This window comes from Podarcis tiliguerta (genome assembly GCF_965153285.1).
Source record: "Podarcis tiliguerta genome assembly, chromosome: 4".
Taxonomy (NCBI): domain Eukaryota; kingdom Metazoa; phylum Chordata; class Lepidosauria; order Squamata; family Lacertidae; genus Podarcis; species Podarcis tiliguerta.
The window spans coordinates 23,830,515-23,853,413 of record NC_139537.1 but is presented as its reverse complement, the minus strand read 5'-3'; the positions used below and the strand labels follow the sequence as shown (position 1 = coordinate 23,853,413).

At 42.7% G+C, this 22,899-nt stretch overlaps 2 protein-coding genes and 1 long non-coding RNA gene across 14 annotated transcripts in view; 2 read left to right on the top strand and 1 right to left on the bottom strand.

Annotated features, from left to right (window-relative positions):
* SPATA13 (spermatogenesis associated 13) overlaps positions 1-9,907 on the top strand; it is a 100,506-nt gene extending 90,599 nt beyond the window's left edge. For 10 of the 12 annotated variants that reach the window (XM_083436128.1, XM_083436121.1, XM_083436125.1 and 7 more), the window contains 7 exons: positions 60-245; positions 881-1,060; positions 2,403-2,635; positions 5,490-5,619; positions 6,554-6,926; positions 9,057-9,131; positions 9,503-9,907. In XM_083436128.1, coding sequence (XP_083292254.1) covers positions 60-245; positions 881-1,060; positions 2,403-2,635; positions 5,490-5,619; positions 6,554-6,926; positions 9,057-9,131; positions 9,503-9,684 — 1,359 coding nt within the window. In that variant the 3' untranslated portion in view covers positions 9,685-9,907. Of the gene's footprint in view, positions 1-59; positions 246-880; positions 1,061-2,402; positions 2,636-5,489; positions 5,620-6,553; positions 6,927-9,056; positions 9,270-9,502 lie in introns of all 12 variants that reach the window. The other 2 variants (XR_014510172.1, XR_014510173.1) reach the window with 1 other exon arrangement.
* A 142-nt stretch (positions 9,908-10,049) lies between these two features.
* On the bottom strand, positions 10,050-17,477 carry LOC310675862. Its single transcript, XR_014510254.1, has 3 exons — positions 17,365-17,477; positions 10,457-16,324; positions 10,050-10,274 (listed from the first exon to the last, which is right to left on the bottom strand). It is a non-coding gene; the product is annotated as an uncharacterized lncRNA (long non-coding RNA).
* LOC310675694 (uncharacterized protein) lies at positions 16,333-22,798 on the top strand. The gene is made up of 4 exons (XM_083436712.1): positions 16,333-16,461; positions 19,668-19,848; positions 20,724-20,786; positions 21,350-22,798. The coding sequence occupies exons 1-4, from the start codon at positions 16,447-16,449 to the stop codon at positions 22,141-22,143; spliced, it is 1,053 nt and encodes a 350-aa protein (XP_083292838.1). The 5' UTR covers positions 16,333-16,446; the 3' UTR covers positions 22,144-22,798.
* Positions 22,799-22,899: the final 101 nt, after the last annotated feature.

Below are 22,899 nucleotides of genomic sequence, written 5' to 3'. Positions count from 1 at the left end.
CTCTTCAACTCAGCTGTGCTTCCTCAACTCAGTTGCTTTCTCCTTTCTTATGTTTCCAGCTGCGGGTCAACCAGGAAGAACTTGCAGAAAACGGTGGCGGCCTCCAAGACGAAGAACCCAATGCAGACCCTGTGAAGCACCGCCAAAAAATTGCTGAAAACAAGGATCAGATGAGAACAAACGTGATTCAGGAAATAATGAACACGGAGCGGATCTATATCAAACATCTCAAGGACATCTGTGAAGTAAGCTGCAAAATGCTGGAGAGGAGTTGCTTGGGGGGGGGGGGAACAGCTCTGTTTATTGGGGACCATAGGATGCTAGGCTCCTGGTCCATCTAGCTCAGTATTGTCTGTTCTGACTAGCAGCGGATATCCAGGGATTCAGGCAGGGAACTTTCCTAACCCTTTCTGCAAAGCAGACGCTCTACCTCTGGGCTATGGTGCCGAACTTTGCCTTCACAAAACTTAAGGTGGGCATATGCCGCATTTCTTGGGTTGCTGCAGTACTTCACTTTCTTGGCCTGGGAAATTTTGTGCAGCTCCCTGGCAGCTGAGTGTTGTTAACTGTTTAGCTGCTTTCTTGGGGCACTTATTTGCTTTGGCTGAATGGCAAAATGATGGCTTATCTATAGGATTTCTCTGCGAGTGAGTGCTCTGGTCTTACAGTCAGATTGGTTCTATTTTGTACTGGAATTCAGACCATGCAGCTTGGGTTTGGGTTATTGCTCCTCATGAATAAGGGTTGCAAGGGAGAGACAAGGAAGTCTTAAGATGAAACTTTCCTTTGTTGACTACCAAGCTTGATTATTTGATGCAACATTTTATTTTCAATCTCTTCATCTTTGACAAACCAAAGAGTCCTGCTCTGTCATTTCCAGGGGTACATTCGGCAGTGTCGGAAACATACAGGAATGTTCACTGGGGCCCAACTGAGCACCATATTTGGAAATATTGAAGACATTTACAAATTCCAAAGAAAGTTCTTGAAGGATCTAGAGAGGCAATACAACAAAGAAGAGCCCCATTTGAGTGAAATAGGATCCTGCTTTCTTCAGCATGTAAGTTGGGTAATTCTACTGCATTAAGTTGATTAGCTAATGAATGTTATGCCAGAAATGCAGTCATGTGAGCCAGGGCAGCTAACAGTGTGATAACACTACAGAATTAAATGCTAGGATAATCCTTTAAGGCCCATAGATTGCATGTACCCATAGCCCAATTATACATACAGATATGGGGTGTGTGGGGTAGGGTGGGGTGGGGGGAGAGATAGGGTAGCATAAGAGAGTGAGAGAACATATTATACAAACCTGCAGTGCTGCAAACTCCATCCCCTTAATGCTTTGGTTATGCTTACCACTGACCCTGTATCAACTCTCCATCAGCTGCAGCATCACCTTCCATTCACTTCTCTCATTGTTCAGTTGCCCTTCATAGCAAAGAAATAGAGAGATTCCCTGCCTCTACCATAAGGCAGATCCTCAGTTTTACAATACCACCATCCAAACAGGCGTTGTTGATTCCTTCACATACTGTTACAGATGTCAACATCACACATGATAGTTCCTTCTGGAACAGCTATGATAAGTCTCAAACTTAGTTTTCTGTTCCTATGTAAGATCTTTACAGAGGAAGGGGCTGTGATTGGAAAATGGATGAGAACACCAAACGGATTAAGCTTTCAGCCTCCTATCACCTCAAATCAGTGATATGGAAATATGCTAAATTCTCAGCTCCTTTTGAGGTCTGGCCATTTTTTTTTTATTCCACCCCACTCCCACGTTCTCATATGAACCACCCCAGATGCCTGATGGCATTGGGAAATGTGTAGTGTGAAGCAGTGGTATGCAGGTGCACTCTGTGGCATATTTGGGAGAAACTGTTGCTGCAGAAATCTGAGAAATCTGCCACTGAGTCTGTCCTAAAGACCATGAGTCTTGTTCCTACATTCACTGAGAAATCTTTGTGATGGTTTAGGTCAGGCATGTGGAACCACTTTTGTCTGGCAGGCTGGATCAAAAAGCGGCTACTCTTCTGCAGGCCACTCTTGACCAGTGACCGAGTCCACTCGCCTGTCAATCACCTGCTGTCATGTGACATCAGTTGTATCTGGGCTTGCTTTCGGTGCTGTTTTTGAAGAGCACTGAATGTAAATTATGTTGCAAAGGAACAACTGGGAGTGCCCTCCTAAGACATGGGCTCCCAATTGTTTCTTGGAAATAAGGTTTGCATTTGCAGCTGTTTAAATTCAGCACTTAAGGCAAGCAACTCTGAGCAGTTTCAAGGCATATGGAAGGGAGCAATTGGAAAAGGGGATGGCTACAGGAGTGGGCATGCCAATCCCTTCCTTGATATTTTAACCACAGTTTTGCTTTTATTTTCTCCCCCATCCCATTTTAGCAAGAAGGCTTTGCTATCTACTCTGAGTACTGCAACAATCATCCCAGTGCCTGCATTGAGATGTCTAACCTGATGAAGCAGGGCAAGTACCGCCACTTCTTTGAGGCTTGTCGCCTGCTTCAGCAAATGATTGACATCGCCATTGATGGTTTCCTTCTCACGCCTGTTCAGAAAATCTGTAAATATCCCCTGCAGCTTGCAGAATTGCTCAAGTACACCACTCAGGAACATAGGTAAGGCGAACATTATGTTTTTGCCAAGGGGACCTCCCCAAACTCACTTCCAAACTAACCTACAGCAACTACCTCCCTCTCATTCTGCTTAGTTCATTCCCTTTAGCCTGGAAAAGAGAGGATTAAAAGGCTTTCACATAGATGGTGAACTAATTTTGAGGTGGTTGTTTTTGCTCCAGAGAGGAGGACCAAAACCAATGGGCTGAAATTATAAGAAGGATTTAGATCAGGGGTAGCAAATGAGGTGTCCTCTAGATGTTGTGGACTACAACGTCCATCAGCCCCAGGCAGCATATCCAGTAGTCAAGGATGATGAGAGTTGTAGCCTACAACATCTGGAAGGTGTACCACATTGGTGGTCCCTGCTTTAGGCTAAACTATGGAAGAACTAGTTCTGGCAACACAAGTTGTTCCAAGAGTAGAACAGACCGCCTTGCTAGGTGGTGGACTGTCCTTAATTAGATGTTTTTAAGCTACTTTATTGCTACCTTTAGTAATGTAGTAGTTGTATTTCCTTGGACTAAACAGATGAATTTTGAGGTTCCTTCCAGTTCTGTTACTCTATTTCCATAAACGTTAGCTCAGATTTGTATATCCTTTTCAAATATGAGCTATCAGTGACATTGGAAGAAGGCCAATACTGCTTCTGCACTTCACGAGTGGACAGAAGTGGTTAAATTGTGTTGATGAGTAGCTTCAGCATATTAACTGGCCATGTCTACTTTATTCAACATAATTCCCTGACACAGCATCCTTCAGCCACAAATCACTTCAGTTTTTCTTAGCCCACATGAAGTCAATGGGATTGGCTATTTTTAAGTGCAAGTTTTCTGTTTTAAGTAGTTTATGACTCATAACCTTATCGGTTAGGATATGTTTTTTGCCCTGTATGTCTAGTACAAGTTCCCCTATTCTTAGTGTAGAATATATAAGTAGTCAAATAAAGAGGAACATGATTTTACAGAATTGCAAGGGGATAAGATTAAATGTAGTAGACAAACACTCATGTAGTTAATTATGGCCTTCAGTTATATATTTATGGCCAGTATCTGCATGCATTTCCTTTAGGGTAGGGTTTATTCGTCACTGTCTTGGGCAGGATTTTTGTGTGCTTTTAGTTTAACATTTTCACAATAAAAGTGCTTCTGTGAGCCTGGATAATATGAGGACAGCTGAACCCTGTAAAAACTTGCAAGGTTGCTGTGAGTTTAAAAGGCACTACATATATGGAGTGACAGTAGCTCAGTGGGGCTGCCAATCAGAGTAGACAACACTGCACTGGATGTCTGAATAATAATCTGACCGAGCACATATTAGCTTTCTGAAACAAATCAGGGGAAGATGCAAGCTGTGCATTGTCTGTAGGCTGTTGTCTGGGCTTACAGACAACGATTGTAATGGTCATGTTGTGGTTTTCCCATCTCTGAACTCGGTGTGGGTGTAACTGAAATGTAAGTGCAGGACGACATTTGCTGAGGTGGTACAGTCCTCTCCCAGGAACCCAGGAGGCTGATTGTGTCCTTGAGAGATTCCGCATCTCTGTCTGTCTGCATATGGAAACCCAACATGACAGCAATAACTGCTTTTAGCACTTTCAAACTAATGATACCCTCTGTACATGCAGATATGATAAAAGTCCAGTGACAGGGCTGCACTGCCTCAGCTGTAAGAATGTGTATCACACAATTGATGTTGATGTGTGGTGGCCAGCAAGGGGAGATGGTCAGCAAAAACCTGCTCTGAAACCTAAAATTAATGTGGAGGGGTCTGGACACTGAGGCAATTAAGCATGTGATCCCATAAAGTTTTGGTTTATGTGCAATCAGTCCAGGAAGTCACACTGCTGATGCCACACTCTCTTTCAGTAAAGTAATCCCTTTCATTAGCTCTATTTTTCCTCCCAGCCTGCTCCTGATTCAGCTGAACAGGACTGTTGTGGGGGCGGGAGCTCCTTTGTTGTCTGCCTCCGTCCTCAACTTTCTCCTCCTTCTGCTTCTCCAGTATTTATTCATTAATGTCTTAGAAATCTCCATGAAAAGGGTGATCCTAGCATCATGAAGAAAATAGGCCAGGTCTCTCTCTCTAATGGAGTGGTTCATTTGCATACTCTCGGAATATATACAGAGTGTGTGTGTGTGTGTGTGTGTGTGTATATATATATATATATATATATATATATATATATATATATATAAGCTTTTGCCAGCCTGGTGCCCTCCCAATGCTTTGGACTACAGTTCCTATTAACTCTAGTTGTTAATCCAAAGTATACCCTGCTCCTGCTTGTCACCCCCCTACCATTCCCCACATGCTTCTCTCTCTCTCTCTCTCTCTCTCTCTCTCTCTCTCTGTGTGTGTGTGTGTGTGTAAACTTTCATTTAACAAATGTTTTCAGACAGTTTCTTATGGCCTCAACCTTTATATCACACAAAGCTTAAACCTAGGGTAATGATTGCATTATTAACTCAGAGGAGGGGTATGCTCAAGCCCAAAGGTTAACAGATTTTTTTATCCTCTTAACACTTAGAGAAATAGAGCGAGGGCACACATGGCATTTGAAATCCTGGTTTATCAGCAAACCTTGGTTAGCATAGCTACGCTTAAGGACCATGCCAGCATAAGCCTGTACTGTGGTTGGGAAAAGTCAGAAGTAAAATGATGCTATTTATACTGGGCTTGAATTCCATGCACCTTAATGCTCACTGTATCATGACATGAGTGCTGCTTTTCTGAATCGTACCCAAACCCTTGTGGCCTGGCGCTCTCGTTTCTGCTGATGTCTAGCTGCATGGCTATCACAAGCCGAGTTCAAAGAGGATAAAATGACTGACCCATGCCTGCCTTCATTTTGCAGCGACTATAATGATATAAAGGCAGCATATGAAGCCATGAAGAACGTAGCCTGCCTGATCAATGAACGCAAGCGAAGGCTAGAAAGCATAGACAAGATGGCCCGCTGGCAAGTGTCCATTGTCAACTGGGAGGTAAGGGTGCACTTCCAGGAGGTTTTCATCTCAAAAGTCCAGTCTTGGGATTAGAATACATCCATTATAATCAATGGGACTTAAGACAGACGGGGTGGCTAACCTATTACCCACCAGATAATGTCAGACTTTTTTATGCTTGTTTCTTTAACAATTGGTCAAAAAGTGGTTTACGGCACAAAACAGAACTAATAGGAACAAAAAGTATAACGGATAAACCCAGTTGGTCAATCAACACACTAAAACGAATCACAAACAGCAGCTTATGGATTCTCAAAGCAGCATCTCAGTGAACAGAACCGTCACACTCAAAAATGCCCAATGGTATAGAAAAGTTTTTCTATACCATTTTTTCAAAAGAGAGCAATTGATGGGGCCGAACTAGTCTCCAGGGAGAGGGCAATTCTACATCAATGGGGCAACTACTGAAAATACTTTGCTCCATAATTTTAGGTTATGTTATTTTGTAGTCATTGAATCCTATGCATGAAACTGAGAAGACATGAGTAAGACAGCCCCACCCAACCTGGAACTGAGTTTGCTTAAACCTAGTTATCAGGGAACATAGGCATGCTTAATTCTGTTGTGACCAAAGAGTCCAGAGATATCCATATGCAAAAAATGCCAATATATCTCCGTCCAGCAACTGTGATCCTCAGATGGAGCACTGCTGAAAAATATCACATACCCCAGCGATGTGCTTTAGAAACTGGGCTTTTAGTGTTGAAGCTCCAGCCACCTGGAATTAGTTACCAACTGAAATTAGACAAGCATGTAGCCTCTTGATATTTAGGTGGCTTTTGAGGACATTTTTAAGGCGGCTTTCCCTGAAGTGACCCAGACATATTATGGAATATTAATTGTAGCAATTGTTTTGTTGCTTTTAGTTTATTGAGTTCGTAACTTTTTGTTTGTTTGCTGCAAACATTTTCAGGGGCAAGACATTTTAGGCAGAAGCTCAGAACTAATCCACTCAGGAGAGCTGACCAAAATCTCCAAGCAAGGCAAGAGCCAGCAAAGGACTTTCTTTCTCTTTGACCACCAGCTTGTGTTCTGTAAGAAAGATCTCTTGAGAAGGGACATGCTGTACTACAAGGGCCGGGTGGACATGGATGAGTTTGAAGTGCTGGACATTGAGGACGGTAGAGAAAAGGACTTCAATATCAATGTCAAAAATGCTTTCAAAATTGTAAATAGTGCCACAGAAGAAGTCCATCTATTTTGTGGGAAAAAGCCAGGGGACAAGAAGAGGTGGCTGGAGGCCTTTGCAAATGAGAGGAGGCGAGTGCAAGAAGACAAAGAAATGGGCAAGTATTGTCTTCCGTTGACTTCTCTTATTTCTGTGCTTTGTGGAAACCCTGGTTCAGCTGTATAAGCAAGTTTACTGATTCACAGTTACCACTGGAACTGAGCAGTGGGAAGCTGGCTTGGGGGAGTTAGGGGTGGGTGGGGATGGATTGATTGACGTACAGTATTTTTTACTCTCCCTTCACCATAAGGTCCGGTGTGAGTTACAACATTAAAACTGTTACAAGAATGAATAACATGGTTCTAAACAGAACAGTGTAAATTCAGCAAAAGAGGTGGGTCCTACAAAACCAACTGCCAGCCTCATAAATGGAATTTGCTGCAAAATAGAAGCTTTTGAGTTCTGGTGGGTTATCTCAACAAGCCAGCAGTGCCATTTAACAAACTCTGAAGTTGTAGACACAAACACAAAGCAGCACATGAATTAGCGACAACCTCACTAATAGGTGTTACTTTCCAACAGTCATTCACATTTTCAGCCTCACTGATGGATGGTTTGCTGAAAAGTAGCACCTGCCCCTACAGTCATGGCTGCTTCTACAACATTCTCTGCCTGCAGCTGTCATTCACAATCCCACACCTTGTATAGGATTTTTGAGCACATGACACAGTCTTTAACCTGCCTCTCATTCATGGGGTTTGGATACGTCGCCAAACAGTAGGGAGGCTAAATAAAATATGGACTAAAACCTCATTCCCAACTGAAATCTTGGACTCCAAATGCTACTTTGGATGTTTCTGAGCACAATTCAAAGTGTTGGTGCTGACCTTTAAAGCCCTAAATGGCCTCAGTCCAGTATACCTGAAGGAGCGTCTCCACCCCCATCGTTCTACTGAGGTCCAGCGCCGAGGGCCTTCTGGCGGTTCCCTCACTGCGAGAAGCCAAGTTACAGGGAACCAGGCAGAGGGCATTCTTGGTAGTGGCACCCGCCCTGTGGAATGCCCTCCCACCAGATGTCAAAGAGAAGAACAATTACCAGGCTTTTAGAAGACATCTGAAGGCAGCCCTGTTTAGGGAAGTTTTTAATGTTTAACAGACCACTGTATTTTAATACTTTGTTGGAAGCCACCCAGGGTGGCTGGGAGACCCAGCCAGATGGGCAGGGTATAAATAATAAATTATTATTATTATTTGCTCTCCCTCCCCCCACTACCACCACCTTTTCCAGCTCTGCAATATTCCGAATTTGGTTGAACGATAAATTTGTGTAACGGAATTATGATATCAGTAGTTTTATTTTAAATTGAGATACTTTTACAAGGTACAGTTTCTGTTATCCGGATAAGGTCCACATCCAACCTACAGCTTACAAAGCTGACTGCAGTCTCAGGGAACTCACTTTGTCCAGAGCTTTTTGAAAGTCCAATACAATATATCAGCTGGATCACCTTTATCTTATGCTTGTTAACACTCGTAAATAACTCTTAATAGGCTAATAAGAAAGGACTTTCCCTTACAGAAGCCATGCTGGTTCTGCTTCAACAAGGCTTACCCTTCTATATGCTTGGCTATTTTATTTCAACAATATTTCCCACCAGTTTTCCCAGGACAGACGCTAAGCTAACTGGACTGTGATTTCCAGAATCCCCATCCTGCCATATCTCTTATTAAAAATTGGTGCTGGGAATTAAACCTTGCACCTCCTGAATATGAACAATGGAAGAGACCTTTTACTTACTCAGACAGTTGGTCCAGCTAGCTCATTATTGTCTCAGGCTCTAAAATTCCTCTAAAGCCACCTTCTACTGTTCTACATCCAAACTGGTGCCACACAGATAATCGTTAGATTACAACTCCCATTGTCCTCAGTCAGCATGGCCAGCGGACAATGGGAATTGTAGCTTAACAACATCTTGGGATCCAAAGGTCAGAAAGGTTGGCTCTCAGCTGACTGCCAGTGGCTCGCCCAGTTTTCAGGCAGGTATCTGTTCCAGACCCTCCTGGAGATGCCAGGGGTTGAACTTCGAATCTTCTTTATGCAGAGCATGTGCTGTACTGCTGAGGTTCTCCTTTGAATGCACCATTAAACTGAACCGTTCCTGTGTGACATTTTACCCTGAAATTATTTTCCCTGCAGTCAAAAACCTGAGACGTGTTTAAAAGTACATGGCTTGTTTTTCCATTGTAGGAATGGAGATCTCAGAAAACCAAAAGAAACAAGCCATGCAAAATGCACGGAAGTCAAGACACGGAAAGATGAAAGGTGACTCTTTCGCTACCCCCACCCCGACCAAAGGCTAATTCACACAAGAAGCTTTTCTCCTTCTCGTGAGGAGTCCTGCCTGTCCTTGGGCATGGTGGGGAAGGTGGTAGCCCATGGACCAGACAATTATAGATCCAGGTGACAGCAGTTCCCATGCTTTCTGTGCCTGGAATCGCAATGCTGTCTGCTGGCTGTAACTGTGGCGTTTTGCATGTACCATTTATCTACCTGTGTGTACGACTGTGTGTATGACTGTGGACATTTGCAATAGCTTGGGTGCAGAAACAAACCTCTTTGTGCAAACTTTACACCACCCCAGTCTTTGTCCCCACAAAAGTCTCACCCCTGGTGTCAATACTTTCTTTCTACAGGTGTCGGATACAGTGGGTGCCCGATGCCGCCCCCTCACCAGAGTTTACATCCTATCCACCAGCGTCACATCACCGTGCCCACTAGCATCCCACAACAGCAGGTCTTTGCCCTGGCAGAACCGAAACGGAAGCCCTCTATTTTTTGGCACACTTTTAACAAGCTGACCCCATTCAAGAAATGAGTGGCTGGAAGATCCCTGGACTATAGAAGGTTACAAGGCGAAGGAAGAGCCACTTGCCGTCAAAGAATTGGTTGGTCCAGCCGGAAAACTCTGGAGGGAAGGAGTCCTGATCTTCCTCTGCTTCAGTGAGAAGGACTTGCCGGCGGTTTAGTGGAGAAGGCTGTGGCTTGATGTGAAGCAAATGTTGACTTGTGTCAATAAACATTGCTGAATGAGAAACCCACCACTTGGTCGCAAGGGCAGAATTGCTGCTACTCTTGAACGGTGGTGCAGGCTTGTTGTACTTGCACCAAAGGAATGGTTTAAATATCTTAGGTCATTTTGCCTGTCTTAATAATAAATTCATGGCCAAATTTAGAAATAGGAAGGATAGTATCCAACCACCTCCCACTGGCGCAGCATGTGGAAAAAAAGAGGTACCATCTTCTGTGTGAGCACCAAGCAGGCGTATGGATCTCTGGGATCAGGTTAGCTGCCACTGCAAGAACTGCTGAGCCTCCGTCCTTCCTATTTCTCTTATTTCACTGTCCTTATTTCTTGTTAATTTAACCAAGTAGGAGTAGGACTTCCTGCAAGGCCTTAGCATCTTCCTGGCAAAAATGGGAGAAAATGTTCACTTGGTGACATAAATAGATAAACATGCATTTTTACGTGCTGTTGCAAATGACGAAGGAAGAGCCCAATGCATCTTGGGTGGATCCTTATGAAAAGCGGTACTTTGCTGCATGCATTGAATGCACTTCAAGAAACTGGTTTTGTTTTATTTTGTTACCTGCTGCTGTTTTAGCCTGTGAAAATTGCCTCTGTGCTTTCCAGTATGCCTGCTTTTTACACTATGAGAAACTGAAGTGTTCTCTGTTCGTAATGGCGCCAATGCAACTAATGAATAAGAGAAACAGAAATCCAGTTGTTAACTCAAGGGAGATTTTTGTCACTCTCCTATAAATCGGGCAGAGAATCTCTAGTCCTTGAGTGGTTGCTGGACTTCAGCACCCACAATCCCTGACCACTGGCCATTCTGGTTGGGGCTGGTGGATGTTGGGAGTCTAATAACATCTGGAGGGCCACAGGTTCCCCACCCCTGCAGTCAATATAGAATCATTCCAGCTGGTTTCTGTGGCTCCTAGAAAAACCTTCAGAATATCTCCAAAATGCTGTTGATTTCATTATTCTTGCCTACAGCAGCCAAGCCAAGAGGGTCGTTCAGGGATTGTTTCTTTGCAGCCACAATGATTCCACACAAGGGAACATTTAATGGCATCAGAAATGAACTTTGATCAAAACTCAGGTCAAATGTGGCCGGTTTATGGCTTATTAAAATTATGTTTTCTTGTTTTGCTTTGCTTTGTTCTGTGAATATGAAGCTGCTTTTAATACAGCATTTACAGAATATTCTACCCGAGAAAGCTGTTATAAATTGAAGTTTATGGCACACACTACTATTTCCCTATCTCAGTAGTTGTATATTAATGCAACTTTAGCCTAAGTATTATCGACTCAGTAGTGGGACAGTTCTATTTCAAAGGTTGTTTTTCAAAAGATATCCAGTCTATCCAATTGCCAGTTATGTTGATGTCCAGAACTTTATCTGATAATGAAGGTTGATTCAGGATTTTTAAAAGTTATTTATTTTTACTGTGAATACAACTTGGGGCGGGGGAAGAGAAAGGGGGTAAATTTGTTAAAATATATGAAGGACAATGGGCTACAGCCAAGGTTATTTAACTACAGGGTGAAATATAAAGCCTTTGGCTGACATCCTAAGCATATTTACTAGAAAGTAAATCAGTTGACCTTACCTCTCGGTAGATGTGGTTAGGAGTAGGCGATTTATTAACTTCCACTTTTCTCTCTCTTGCTCCCTGCCACCAGCACATAGAGCATATAGACTCTGGCAAAAGTGTGTCACCTTTAAACCCCATTAATTTCAATGGGAATGCTTAAAACACATGCATTGAATTCAGTGAGACTCAGGTGTTTGGCAAGGGTGTGTGTTGTTAAAAAAAGATTGTTTAATTGAAGCGCAGGCATCTGGGAGGGCTGCAGAGTGCAAACCATTGGAGAGATGATTTGTAGGATGAACGAAAGGGCACTTGCAAACACCCCTTGATTAGTTCAAAAGTAAGATAAGCACAACAGAAACTGTCAGGCAGTCACGGACCTGGGCATCTCAAATTTTAGTGGCACCCTGTGTGAGTCCAAAATCCTGCACCCCCTGCCTCTTGCTTTCCGATGGACTTTATAGTTGCGACACCTGCTACAGTGGTCCAGAAACTCCGTGCCCAGGGCAGCCATACCAGTCATACTTCCTTAGATCTGCCTTTGATACTGGATAAATTTTTGGCATGGCACTGGGTAAATTAAGATCTTGTACCTGCATTTTCCATCTTTTTGAAAATGGATCTTTTATTAACAGGCAAGTGGAAGTAGCACATCGAAGACTGTCATGTTAGATATGCCTTCTGTACATAGCTTAGCAATGATTGTAAAAAGACACTGATGCTAAACTGGATTGCCCAGCATGCTGTGAACCTCATTGCTTGCATTTCAATAATATTCTTTTCCTGTCCCCAAATGAAATAGTTGAGAACTGGATATATGGAATTACAGACTGGCATTTTAGTCATAGCGGTTGTTAAAGTATTTTTAAAAAAGCATTTCAGCTGAGACAAAAACAACTGTCTTGATAGCCCACCTGATTTGTAGTCACCTGCTTTGCAAGTTGATTTTTGAAGGCACAGCCTCCCTTCCCCAGATGGGTGGGGTATAAATAATAAATTATTATTATTATTACATTATATTGTTCCATTCACTCTGAAAATGTGGCATAAAATTATTTTCAACAACTGGAACAAGCAGCAAAACATTGCAATGCATTCTTCTATTGTAGCTGGAGGGTGTTAGCCAGCCATTCCCTCCTCCCAACCTCCAGTTTTCCAGTTTTCTTTTCCAACTGACAGCACTCTGCAGCTACTGCTCAGTCCTCAATGGGCTGTTTCTCAGCGGTGTTGTCCCCTTAGGTTTATGAGTTTAAAAAATCTATTTTGGGTACTTCTCCTTACCCCAGAGCTTCCTCAAGCATGCTGCCACCTCTCTCTAGTTTTTCAGTGGTTCTGTTTTGGCCACTGTGCCTGCACCAGGGTTGATTACAGTTTTAAAACCTTTTCACATTTATCATTGCACGACCAGAAACTTGAGAAAGCTGGATGGACCCACTCACATGGCTGTGTCTGCCATAGTCTAGGTGCCTATGCCGTGATAACAAAGAATTTGTTCAGACTGTTGTTCAGTGCTGTAGTCCTGTGACCCTGTGGGTATAGAAAGCAGGGTAAATAGAACGGTGGTCGCCAAGGTCTATTCTCTGCTCCTGTTGAAGTGCTGCTGCTGCTGCTGTTGTCTGCTCTCTGCCAGAACCAGGCAATTTGCATCAATGCTTCTGCATAGGCCCTTCCTGGCCTATGGAGCATAAAAAGAGCTTTGCTGCATTAGGCAGCTTCTCTAGTCAGGCACCTTGCTTTTCACAGTGGCCAACCAGATGACTATGGGAAGCTCACAAGCTGGACATAAATGCAATAGCAACTGGTACCCAGAGGCATACCACCTCTGATACTGGATGTATTGTATCCATTGCAACTAGCAACCATTGATAGCTTTATCCTCCATGAATGTGTCTAATCCCCCTTTTTAAGCCAGCCATGTTGGCAGCCCTCAGTACTGCTGGTGGAAGGGAATTCCCCAGCTTGAGAATGCACTGTGAAGAAGTATTTCCTCTTGTCTGACTTGACTCTCCCCTTATTTCACTGCATTGAATGACCCTAGCTTCTACAACAGCAGGGAATAGACGCCCAGGAGATTCTCCAGGTGTTGCTAGATACGTTTGACCCTCCCACTGACACAAATTGCCTGGCTGACAAGTGTACCTTCATTATGGCAGCTTGATAGGAGACAGAAGGATGAGAATGGACCGCTATAGCTGACACTCATTGCCCTCATATCTGCAGAATTGTGCCCAGGGAACACTGCTGTTTTAGCACTGGAATGGAGCAGAATGCTTTGGATTTGCTTGTAGATGCACTGATGTTACTCCCTTCAGGAAACTCAAAACATTACAAAGAGAGGGAAATGTTTATCATTATTCAGGTTACTCAGGAACAATGTTGTGTACAGTACCTTGCACACCAAAGCCGCTTTATTTAACAAACCTCTTCACCTTGACCCCTTTTTGCAGCCAAATTTTGCTTTGCGTGAAGGTGGTAGTGGTTGCAGCATATTAAGGCTGTGGGGCTGCTTTAATATTAATAACTTTGTTTAGAATGTTTTGATTTTGGAAAATACGAAGGCTGGAAGAATAGATTGGGCTTAAGGTAAAGGTAAAGGGACCCCTGACAATTAAGTTGAGTCGCGAACGACTCTGGGGTTGTGATTAAACATGCTCTCAAATTATCCTGGAAATTCAGTGGGTGGAGTTCAATGGAGCACTAAGGAGATTGTTCTGTCACAGCAAGCATCTTTGCTTGCCCAATGGAACAATATCCCCTCCCCCTCCACACTGTTGGTAGGGGTGTTTCCTGACCCTTCAGAGCAGATTTGGGGAAGGAGGGAATCCTCATTGTGCTAGTGGAAGTTTTCACACTGGCTACTGCTAGCGGAATGGGTTTGCTAAATTGCGCAGCCCAAAATCCAAAGAGCCATTTCAGACCAGTCCAAAGGCTTGATCTCACTCAGTTGGCTTTTTCCCGTTTTACACTATTTCTTTTTAAGAACTGATTTATCACAGCAGACATCTGCAACTGGGTCAAAAGTTGTTTTTCCAATTTCACCCTAGAGACCTGCTATTTATGAAATAAAGTGGTACCTCAGGTTACATACGCTTCAGGTTACAGGCTCCGCTAACCCAGAAATAGTGCTTCAGGTTAAGAACTTTGCTTCAGGATGAGAACAGAAATCGGGCTCTGGCGGAGCGGCGGCAGCAGGAGGCCCCATTAGCTAAAGTGGTGCTTCAGGTTAAGAACAGTTTCAGGTTAAGAACGGACCTCCGGAATGAATTAAGTACTTAACCTGAGGTACCACTGTACAGGACCAAAATAGATCAGAGGTGGGGAATCTCTCACCCTCCACAATGGTGCTGGACTCCAAACTCTCCATCTTCCCTGCCCATTGGCCATGCTGGTTGAGGCTGATGGAACTTGGGGTCTAACAATATTTGGAAGACCACAAGCTCCTCCATCATTGCCTTTAGTTCCTGGCCTGGGTCTGTAGGGAAGTGGGCTTTAAGAATACAGTATTGTTTTTGCAGGTCACCACAAGCTGACCTTGAGCTTCATCAAATTAAATAACATAGTTGAGTTTAAATTTGCATAACACCCCCACCCCAGTCTAAACCGAACTGCTGTTAATTTCTACTGCAATGCTTGTAAGTGTTTGTTTTTTTGTCATGTTCTCATATGACCACTGATTATGAAGTTCCTCATAATGCTAAAGCGCAGCATTTGTGCAAATAACCCTCAAAGCACACTTTTTCTTGTTTCTACTGGACTAAACTAGCGCCAAACTCTTAATTCTCTGGCTTGCTGCTAGCATCTTTTAGCAAATAAATAATCTAGGTTTTACAGTGGCTTGTGTTTCAATATACAAAAGTGAAGGAGCTTAACTGAAATTTTTCACATTTTTTTGCGCGGGGCATTCTTTTTACTTTTTAAATATATTGTAGATTTTAGCTTGGAGTTTGAGCCAAAGGACCTTAGCCATAAATAAATGGTATATTTCTGTTGACTGCCTTTTCTTTCTCAATGTATATTTGCATATTGAAGACACCTTCTGAATGATTCTGTGATTTAACTTTGTTGATAAATATTAGGCCTGCTTGTTCAACTTGCTTGTATATTTTGACAAGTGTTCTCTAACAGTTCCCCGCCTTCTGTATATGTTCTTATGCATCTTAACAGCTCTGCGCTGCTACATATGTTTCAAGCCAGAATTCCTGGCTTCATAAAAAAATATTACTTGGCTGTTGACAGCTAAAGGTATAATGTATAGGATCTCTTTACCTTCATATGTTGTTTGCTGTATCATTTGTTGCCAGATTTATTTGCATTCTGTATGTTTTATATCTTTTTAAAAAATATCTTCTGGGAATGAATCTACAAACGTACATTCCTTGTACCTTGCTCTAACTTTATATGTTTTGATTAAGAACGTGCATAACTTAACATTTCTCAGCTGTGTCTTACATAATTTCAACTGTACAGTTTCAATGTTTGTGACTTGTTCATAGCATATAAAATATTGTATGTGAGCTTTAAATATTTGAACATTATCTGACAGCAAAATATCATTTGTTTTGTTTATTTTGTCTATTTATAATCTTGCTCTACGAACCTAAGGCTCCCCCCCCCCCCGCAACATCTAGTTAACATTTAGCTTGCGTAACTTCTCATTTTGCATGAGTTATCCCAAAGGAATTTACAATAACATATATTAAAAAATTAAAGTTATTGCACATATAACATTTTTTAAAGAAACAGATAAAAACAGCTTAAAAAAACTAAACATACGTAAGATCAATTTGGATCCAAGGCAGATACCAACAGGTGTTGCTGCTGCCGCTTCTGTAAATAGGATTGCATCTTTTACTCGTTTTCTAAGAGAGGGCAAATTGAGAAAGGTGGAAAGGTTGGCTGCTTTCTCAGTCACTGTATGTGATGTTTGTGCACAAGCCAAAAACATGCATATGTCTATCTGTGGGTGGGTACAGTTGCCCGAATGTCTCATGCAAATGTAAGTAGACACAATTGCTGGCTAAAGATACATTCAGAAAGAACACATGGACCACTTGGCTGTGCATTATGATAGCTAGAAGGGTTTGGTACTGCAGAAACAAGTAAATTTGAAATTCCAAGAAAGCAACTAAATGGTTCATATAAGTCAAAAACATGATAACATTTCATCCCCCTTCCCCCAAAGACCAGGATTATATTGTGAGCGGATGGAAGGGGCAGGCAGTCCCCATGCCATTTTTCTAACCAAAAAGCTTCACCCGCACCCCCTGTTCATACATACTTCATAATGAAACTGTTATTTATGTCCATAGCAGTTTCCCTCCCAGGGCAAATAACAGTCAGGGATGCAGGGAGGGAAAGTCACCTGGAAAATGTTTTGATGCTGGGCTTGCCTGAGGCTAATATAGAAAAACGTGTAAGATCGGAAAAATGCAAATGTGAACATTTATTTAACGTATCATTTAGTTTGTCCCAGAGCTGGCCAGTAAGACAAACCTGGAAGAGAATTCCATTCTACAAGAAATGCTCCGTGGAACTTCATGCTGGAGGGAGTTTTGTTTGCAGAGTTCCCTGTAAGACAGAAAATGACCTCAATATAGCAGTAGTTCAGTTTATTTGGTCTACAGATAGGGATGCAAGAAGACACTGGTTTCCATTCCACTCTGTGTTGCTCACCTATAACACTTGCTTCTCTGCTGCACTTTGGCTTCTGGCAAAAACTACCGGTACATAATTTCTCTCGCCGGCCATTCTGGGGAAATGTTACACAATTGCCTAATCATTACTTTATTCCCACACAAATTATTTTAATGAAGAGTAAATGCAATGCAAATTGGAAACCTCGATCAATTACGTACCGTTACTCATAGTTTCTGGGCTGAAAACAACAGTGAATACTGACCACATTCACAAGACTTGATTGCAGTTCCGGATGTGGGACAAATCAGTGAACACCGGCATTTTCCACTCCTGTTTCCATCACAATTCTCTTGACAGCCCCGTAGTCACACCATAAATATCCAAAACTCTCCTTCCAAGGAGGTTTTTAAGCAAAGGTTAGATGGCCATCTGATGCTTTAGTTAAGATTCCTGCATGGCTGGGGTTTGACTAATGACCCCTAGGGTTCCTTCCAACTCTACAATTCTATTATTCTAAAAGAAATCGCCTCAATCCACTAAATTATTCCTCTCCCAATTGCAAAATTCCTGCATTGCAGGGGGTTGGACTAGACGACCCTCACAGTCCCTTCCAACTCTACAATTCTCTAATTCTAGGAAGCTTCCAAAAATTATTAAACCACTTATTGTCCAAAGGTTCCATTGTTAGAAGCAAACTATTCATGGGATGAGTAAAATACAGTAAGGTGATATTATTAATGGGAGACGTTGAGGGGATGCATTATTTGAAAGTGGGGCAGGGATTTTTCAATCTTAAAAGAAGACCCTTAAAAAAAAAAACTTCCCTCAAAGAATCCTGGGAATTGTAGTTTGTTAAAGGTGCTGAGAGTTGTTGGAAGACCCCATTCCCCTCACAGTGCTACAGTTCTCAGAGTGGTTTAACACTAATCCCTCTTCAGAGGGAATTCTGGGAATTGTAGCTCTGTTAAGGTGAATAGTGGTCTCCTAACAACTATCAGCACCCTCAACAAACTACAGTTCCCAGAATTCTTTGGCGGGGGAGTCATGACTGTTTAAAGTCATGTGATACTGCTTTAAATGCATAGTGCAGATGACACCATGGTAAAGCTCTGTGCAGTTAACAAGAACGGACTTTGGGGGTTCAAGTGGAAAACTGACAAAACACTGTACACTGGTGATTAATATTTAAGTGCTGGAATCATTCCACATAAATATCTTGGCACCTGCCTCCATATTAATCATTGAGCGTATCTGAAAACTGGATAACAGCTTTGAGAACTTAGTAACCTACTCCCCAGCTGCCCTTGCTTTAGCTTCACATACAGTGCCTGAGTGTTAAGCACAAGATACCCAAAAACATATCCTGATAGGCAGTGGCGGAAAAGGTAAGACTTGGGTGCAAACTATGCCTGGGGAGTAGTTGAGCAAATATGTAGAGGTTGAACCTAAAGTCTCCTGTTAGGAAAAATATTCCATGTATGTTAGGGACAAAGGGGCTGTCGTATACTGAGTGAGACTATTGGTCCCCCCAACTCAGGAATTGTCTATGGACTAGCAGCAACTTTTCAAATGGGGGGGGGGGGAGGTTTTCCCAGCCCTAAGTGGCCTTTATCTGAGCCTCACTGGGCGGTTTTCAGTATAAAACAAGTAAAATAAACTATTAAGACATAACCACAACACATTAAATCAGAGAGAGTAAAATTCCTGAAAATAACAAGATATTTGGCTGATGCCCAAAAGATGACAAGGTAGGCCTCCCTGAGGATGGATTTCTATACAGGGGTGCCACCACTGAGAAGGCTCCCTCTGGTCACCTGGAGAACAGGATCCAAGCACTTGGAGAACAGGATCCAAGTTCTGCCTCTGGAGCAAAGGTAGCCTGGCCCTACCAGCTTTCTGGATGGAAAAGCAACTGAGAACAATGAGAAATATGCTCTGAGCCATAGGCAAATGAGATGAGCAGTGACAAACTGAACAAATGTAATTTTAGGAAAAAAGCATTGGCACTCGCCCCCCACCAGTTCATTATTAAATTGTATTCTCTTACAATATTTGCTTGCTGCTAAAATTAGCTCTTGATTAAGGGGTTTATATACTTCCCATAGGAAGTCTTACTAACCTAAATGAATTATGGACTACAGCAACCTATAAGGACTTGTTCGGTGACAAAGTACAGACTTTGTATGCAGGCATCTCTATTTCTCCCCCTCCCCCCCCCCAAAAAAAAACCCTGATTCCTTCTCTTGAGATCTCTGAGCTCCTGCTATACAGAGTACGGAGCACCGGACTAGCTGGACTAATGGTCCAACTCAGTATAATACAACTTTGTATGTTCACAGTAACCTCCTCTGTTATCTAAATGAATTTTACCCCCCCCCCCACATACACACTATATAACCTTGTGCCCAATTGACAGCATGTGTTAGGAACTCTCAAATGCATTTAAAACAAGATGAAGATGCACAACAACTTTATGATTAAAACATAGTATTTATTTTGCAAAGCATGCTATTCACTGGTTGTTTTATGTTGGTTTTTTGCTTTTAAATATATTGATTCCTTCAGCTGAAATTAGATAGCATGAAACTCTGGATTATTCTGCTAGCTGTTGCAGTCAGCACAGAAGAAATACAAAGGCAGAACAGTTGCAATGAAAGGTTTCCTGGGATCCCTGGGAACCCTGGACACAACGGCATACCAGGACGTGATGGACGCGATGGACCAAAGGGTGAAAAAGGAGACACAGGTATCACACGTGTTGTCATCACGAGAACCCCATGAGCAAGTTATACAAAATATGCTGAGGTAGAGGAGAGCAGAGCCACTGATTCACTGTAACAATTGAGTTTACGGTGATCTTCAAGGCTACTTTGGGCGTGAGGTTAATGTTTGTGTCTGCAACCAATGCTGATGGGTTGTCAGGAGTTGTGGCTGTGCAGTACTATGCGTAGTACAATTATGTGGTTGGGAGTTAATGAATGGAAGAAGTTTTATCCCCTTCCCCGATGAGAGCCTGCTGTGAGCATCTCTCAGGTGAAGAAGAAGTAGAAGAGTTTGGATTTGATATCCCGCCTTTCACTCCCTTTAAGGAGTCTCAAAGCGGCTAACATTCTCCTTTCCCTTCCTCCCCCACAACAAACACTCTGTGGGGTGAGTGGGGCTGAGAGACTTCAAAGAAGTGTGACTGGCCCAAGGTCACCCAGCAGCTGCATGTGGAGGAGTGGAGACGCGAACCCGGTTCCCCAGATTAGGAGTCCACCGCTCTTAACCACTACACCACACTGGTGAGAGATGGGAAAGCAGTATTTGGCTAATGACAGAAGACCAAAGTCACCCAACCATTAACTTAGAATCGATCAGTAAAAAATATGAACAGGTGATATAATGCACCTACTCAAGATGGCTGTACCTGTGCAAGCAATAACCAGTGGTACTGCTTGCAGGAACATTATCTTGCACTGCCTTGGATTTTGTGCATTCCATTTCTCCCTGATGGAACAGAATTGTATGTTGTTGCAGGATGTGAGGTCATTTTTGCAGTCCAAAAGCAGAAAGCTTAAACATCACCTTTTTTAGAATGAAATACTTAACAGAACTGACACTGCCTTTTTCTGCGGCTAGGTGAACCAGGACATCCTGGAAAGTCAGGCACAGATGGCATAAACGGAGAAAAGGGAGATTCAGGTGAGAGCAAAAAGTGGTTTCGCTGAAAAACATTTTAGCTTGTTACCTGCTCCTGAGGGGATATGGATAAATGCAGCTGAATCTTCATGGGTTAGGGATGAGGTTCAGCTAAGATTTTAATGCAAACCTACCTAATGGGGGGGGGGGGCATTTAATTTGCAGTAATGTCAAGTGAATTAAAAAGTGCCACTATTGGAGGATAGAGGTCACTGTCTCCCACCGTATGTCTTAAGCACTTCACTGAGCACATCATAATTAAAGTGTAGTCTGGAATCCTCCCATTTTCTATATGTTTGGATATATATATATCCCAAATGACAGCTAAATTGCAGCTCTGGAAAATCTCTTTTCTCCCACAACACTTTCTCTCGTGCTCTGAAAATTCCAAGGCCGTCCTTGACCTTCTCATCTCCTATCAACGCAGTGTTAGATAATACAAGAATGATGAATGCCTTTTCCTGTTATCTTGCACATATGCTCCTAACAACCTGACACTAGATAATTAAACCATTCTTTTAAATAAAAGAAATCTCTCTCTCTCTCTCTTTCTCCTTTGCTTTTAGGAGCTGATGGCAGAGTTGAAGAGAAAGGGAACAAAGGAAATAAAGGGTCAAGAGGCTGGCCTGGGAAATTTGGCCCTAAGGGAATTCCTGGTCCCGTGGGTGATAAAGGTCAAAAGGGTGAGCTAGGACTGCAAGGACAAAAGGGGACAAAAGGGGACATTGGGCCCATTGGCCCAAAAGGACTTAAAGGTGAAATTGGAGTCCAAGGCGAAATAGGCTTAAGGGGTCCCGTTGGACCAATTGGCCCCACTGGTCCAAAAGGAGAGGTGGGAGGCCCGGGTCCAAAGGGCAGTAGAGGAATCCAGGGAGAAAGGGGATGGAAGGGAGACAGGGGAGAAAAGGGGAAACTTGGTAGTACCCCAGTCATCCCGAGAAGTGCCTTCAGTGTAGGTCTCACCACTAAGTTTCCTCCTCTCAACGTTCCCATCAAATTTGACAAAGTGATGTATAACGGTTTAAACCATTATAACACAGCCACTGGGGTATTCACCTGCCAGATTCCTGGTGTCTATTACTTCACCTACCACATCACTGTCTATTCAAGGAACGTTAAGGTAGCTCTGATTAAAAATGGGAACAGGATGCTCCACACCGCAGACAGCTACCAGAGTGGTGAAGACCAGGCCTCAGGAGCGACCATCTTGGAGCTGCAGAAAGGTGATCAGATCTGGCTGCAGACCCATGGGACTTCTAATGGTTTGTTTGCAGACCCTGATGATGACACAACCTTCACAGGCTTCCTTATATTTAGTACCTCAGAGACAGCAGCGCCTATACCACTTCTTGGTTTGTGATCTGTTTTGTTTCTAATGTGATGCCAATTATACATACTATTAGTTATTTCTCACATCGAGATTTGTATGGCAACAAAGCTCACAAGAGCATATTAATAGCTCCTGGTCAGTGACATAGTCCTTGATGCTAAACATTTTATAGATATTCCCAGGAGCGGTTTTGTTGGTTTTGAAAAATAAATCTGAAAACTAGGCCAACTAGTCCATATCTCAATTTATGCAAAATTCTGTCTGCAACACCATATGTAACCCTCAGAATCACAAATGTGGAGAATTATCTTACCCTGGGATAAGGGGGTGTTGCTGTTTGTTTGTTTTAAATGAGGAGATTAAGATCCTATACTTTTTGCCAGAATAGCTAGACCTGGATTAAATTGTACAACCTACTTTTGTATGCCTGTGCCAAGATGCACTGAACTTGATTGCTAGATGCTGCATCAGGACCTGAAGAAATTTATCCTATTTCTGCCACTCCCCACCCTCTCAAGTTCCCACTTAGTCTGTAGAACTTGGGTTTTCTGTTTTGCAGTGGTGACGAGCCAAGCAAATTCAGGTTCCCTGTTATGGTTGGTGCTGTAATTGGCATTTTCTCTAACATGCTACAATGTTTCTGAACAATGGACAATGTTTGCCTGCAATAAAGCATACTTTTACCTATTTAGTGTCTTATCTTTTGGGGTATAAAAATTTATTTCACATTACACTGGAATTCTAAATGTGTGAGACAGACAGAGGGGAGAGGAATATTCCTTGATG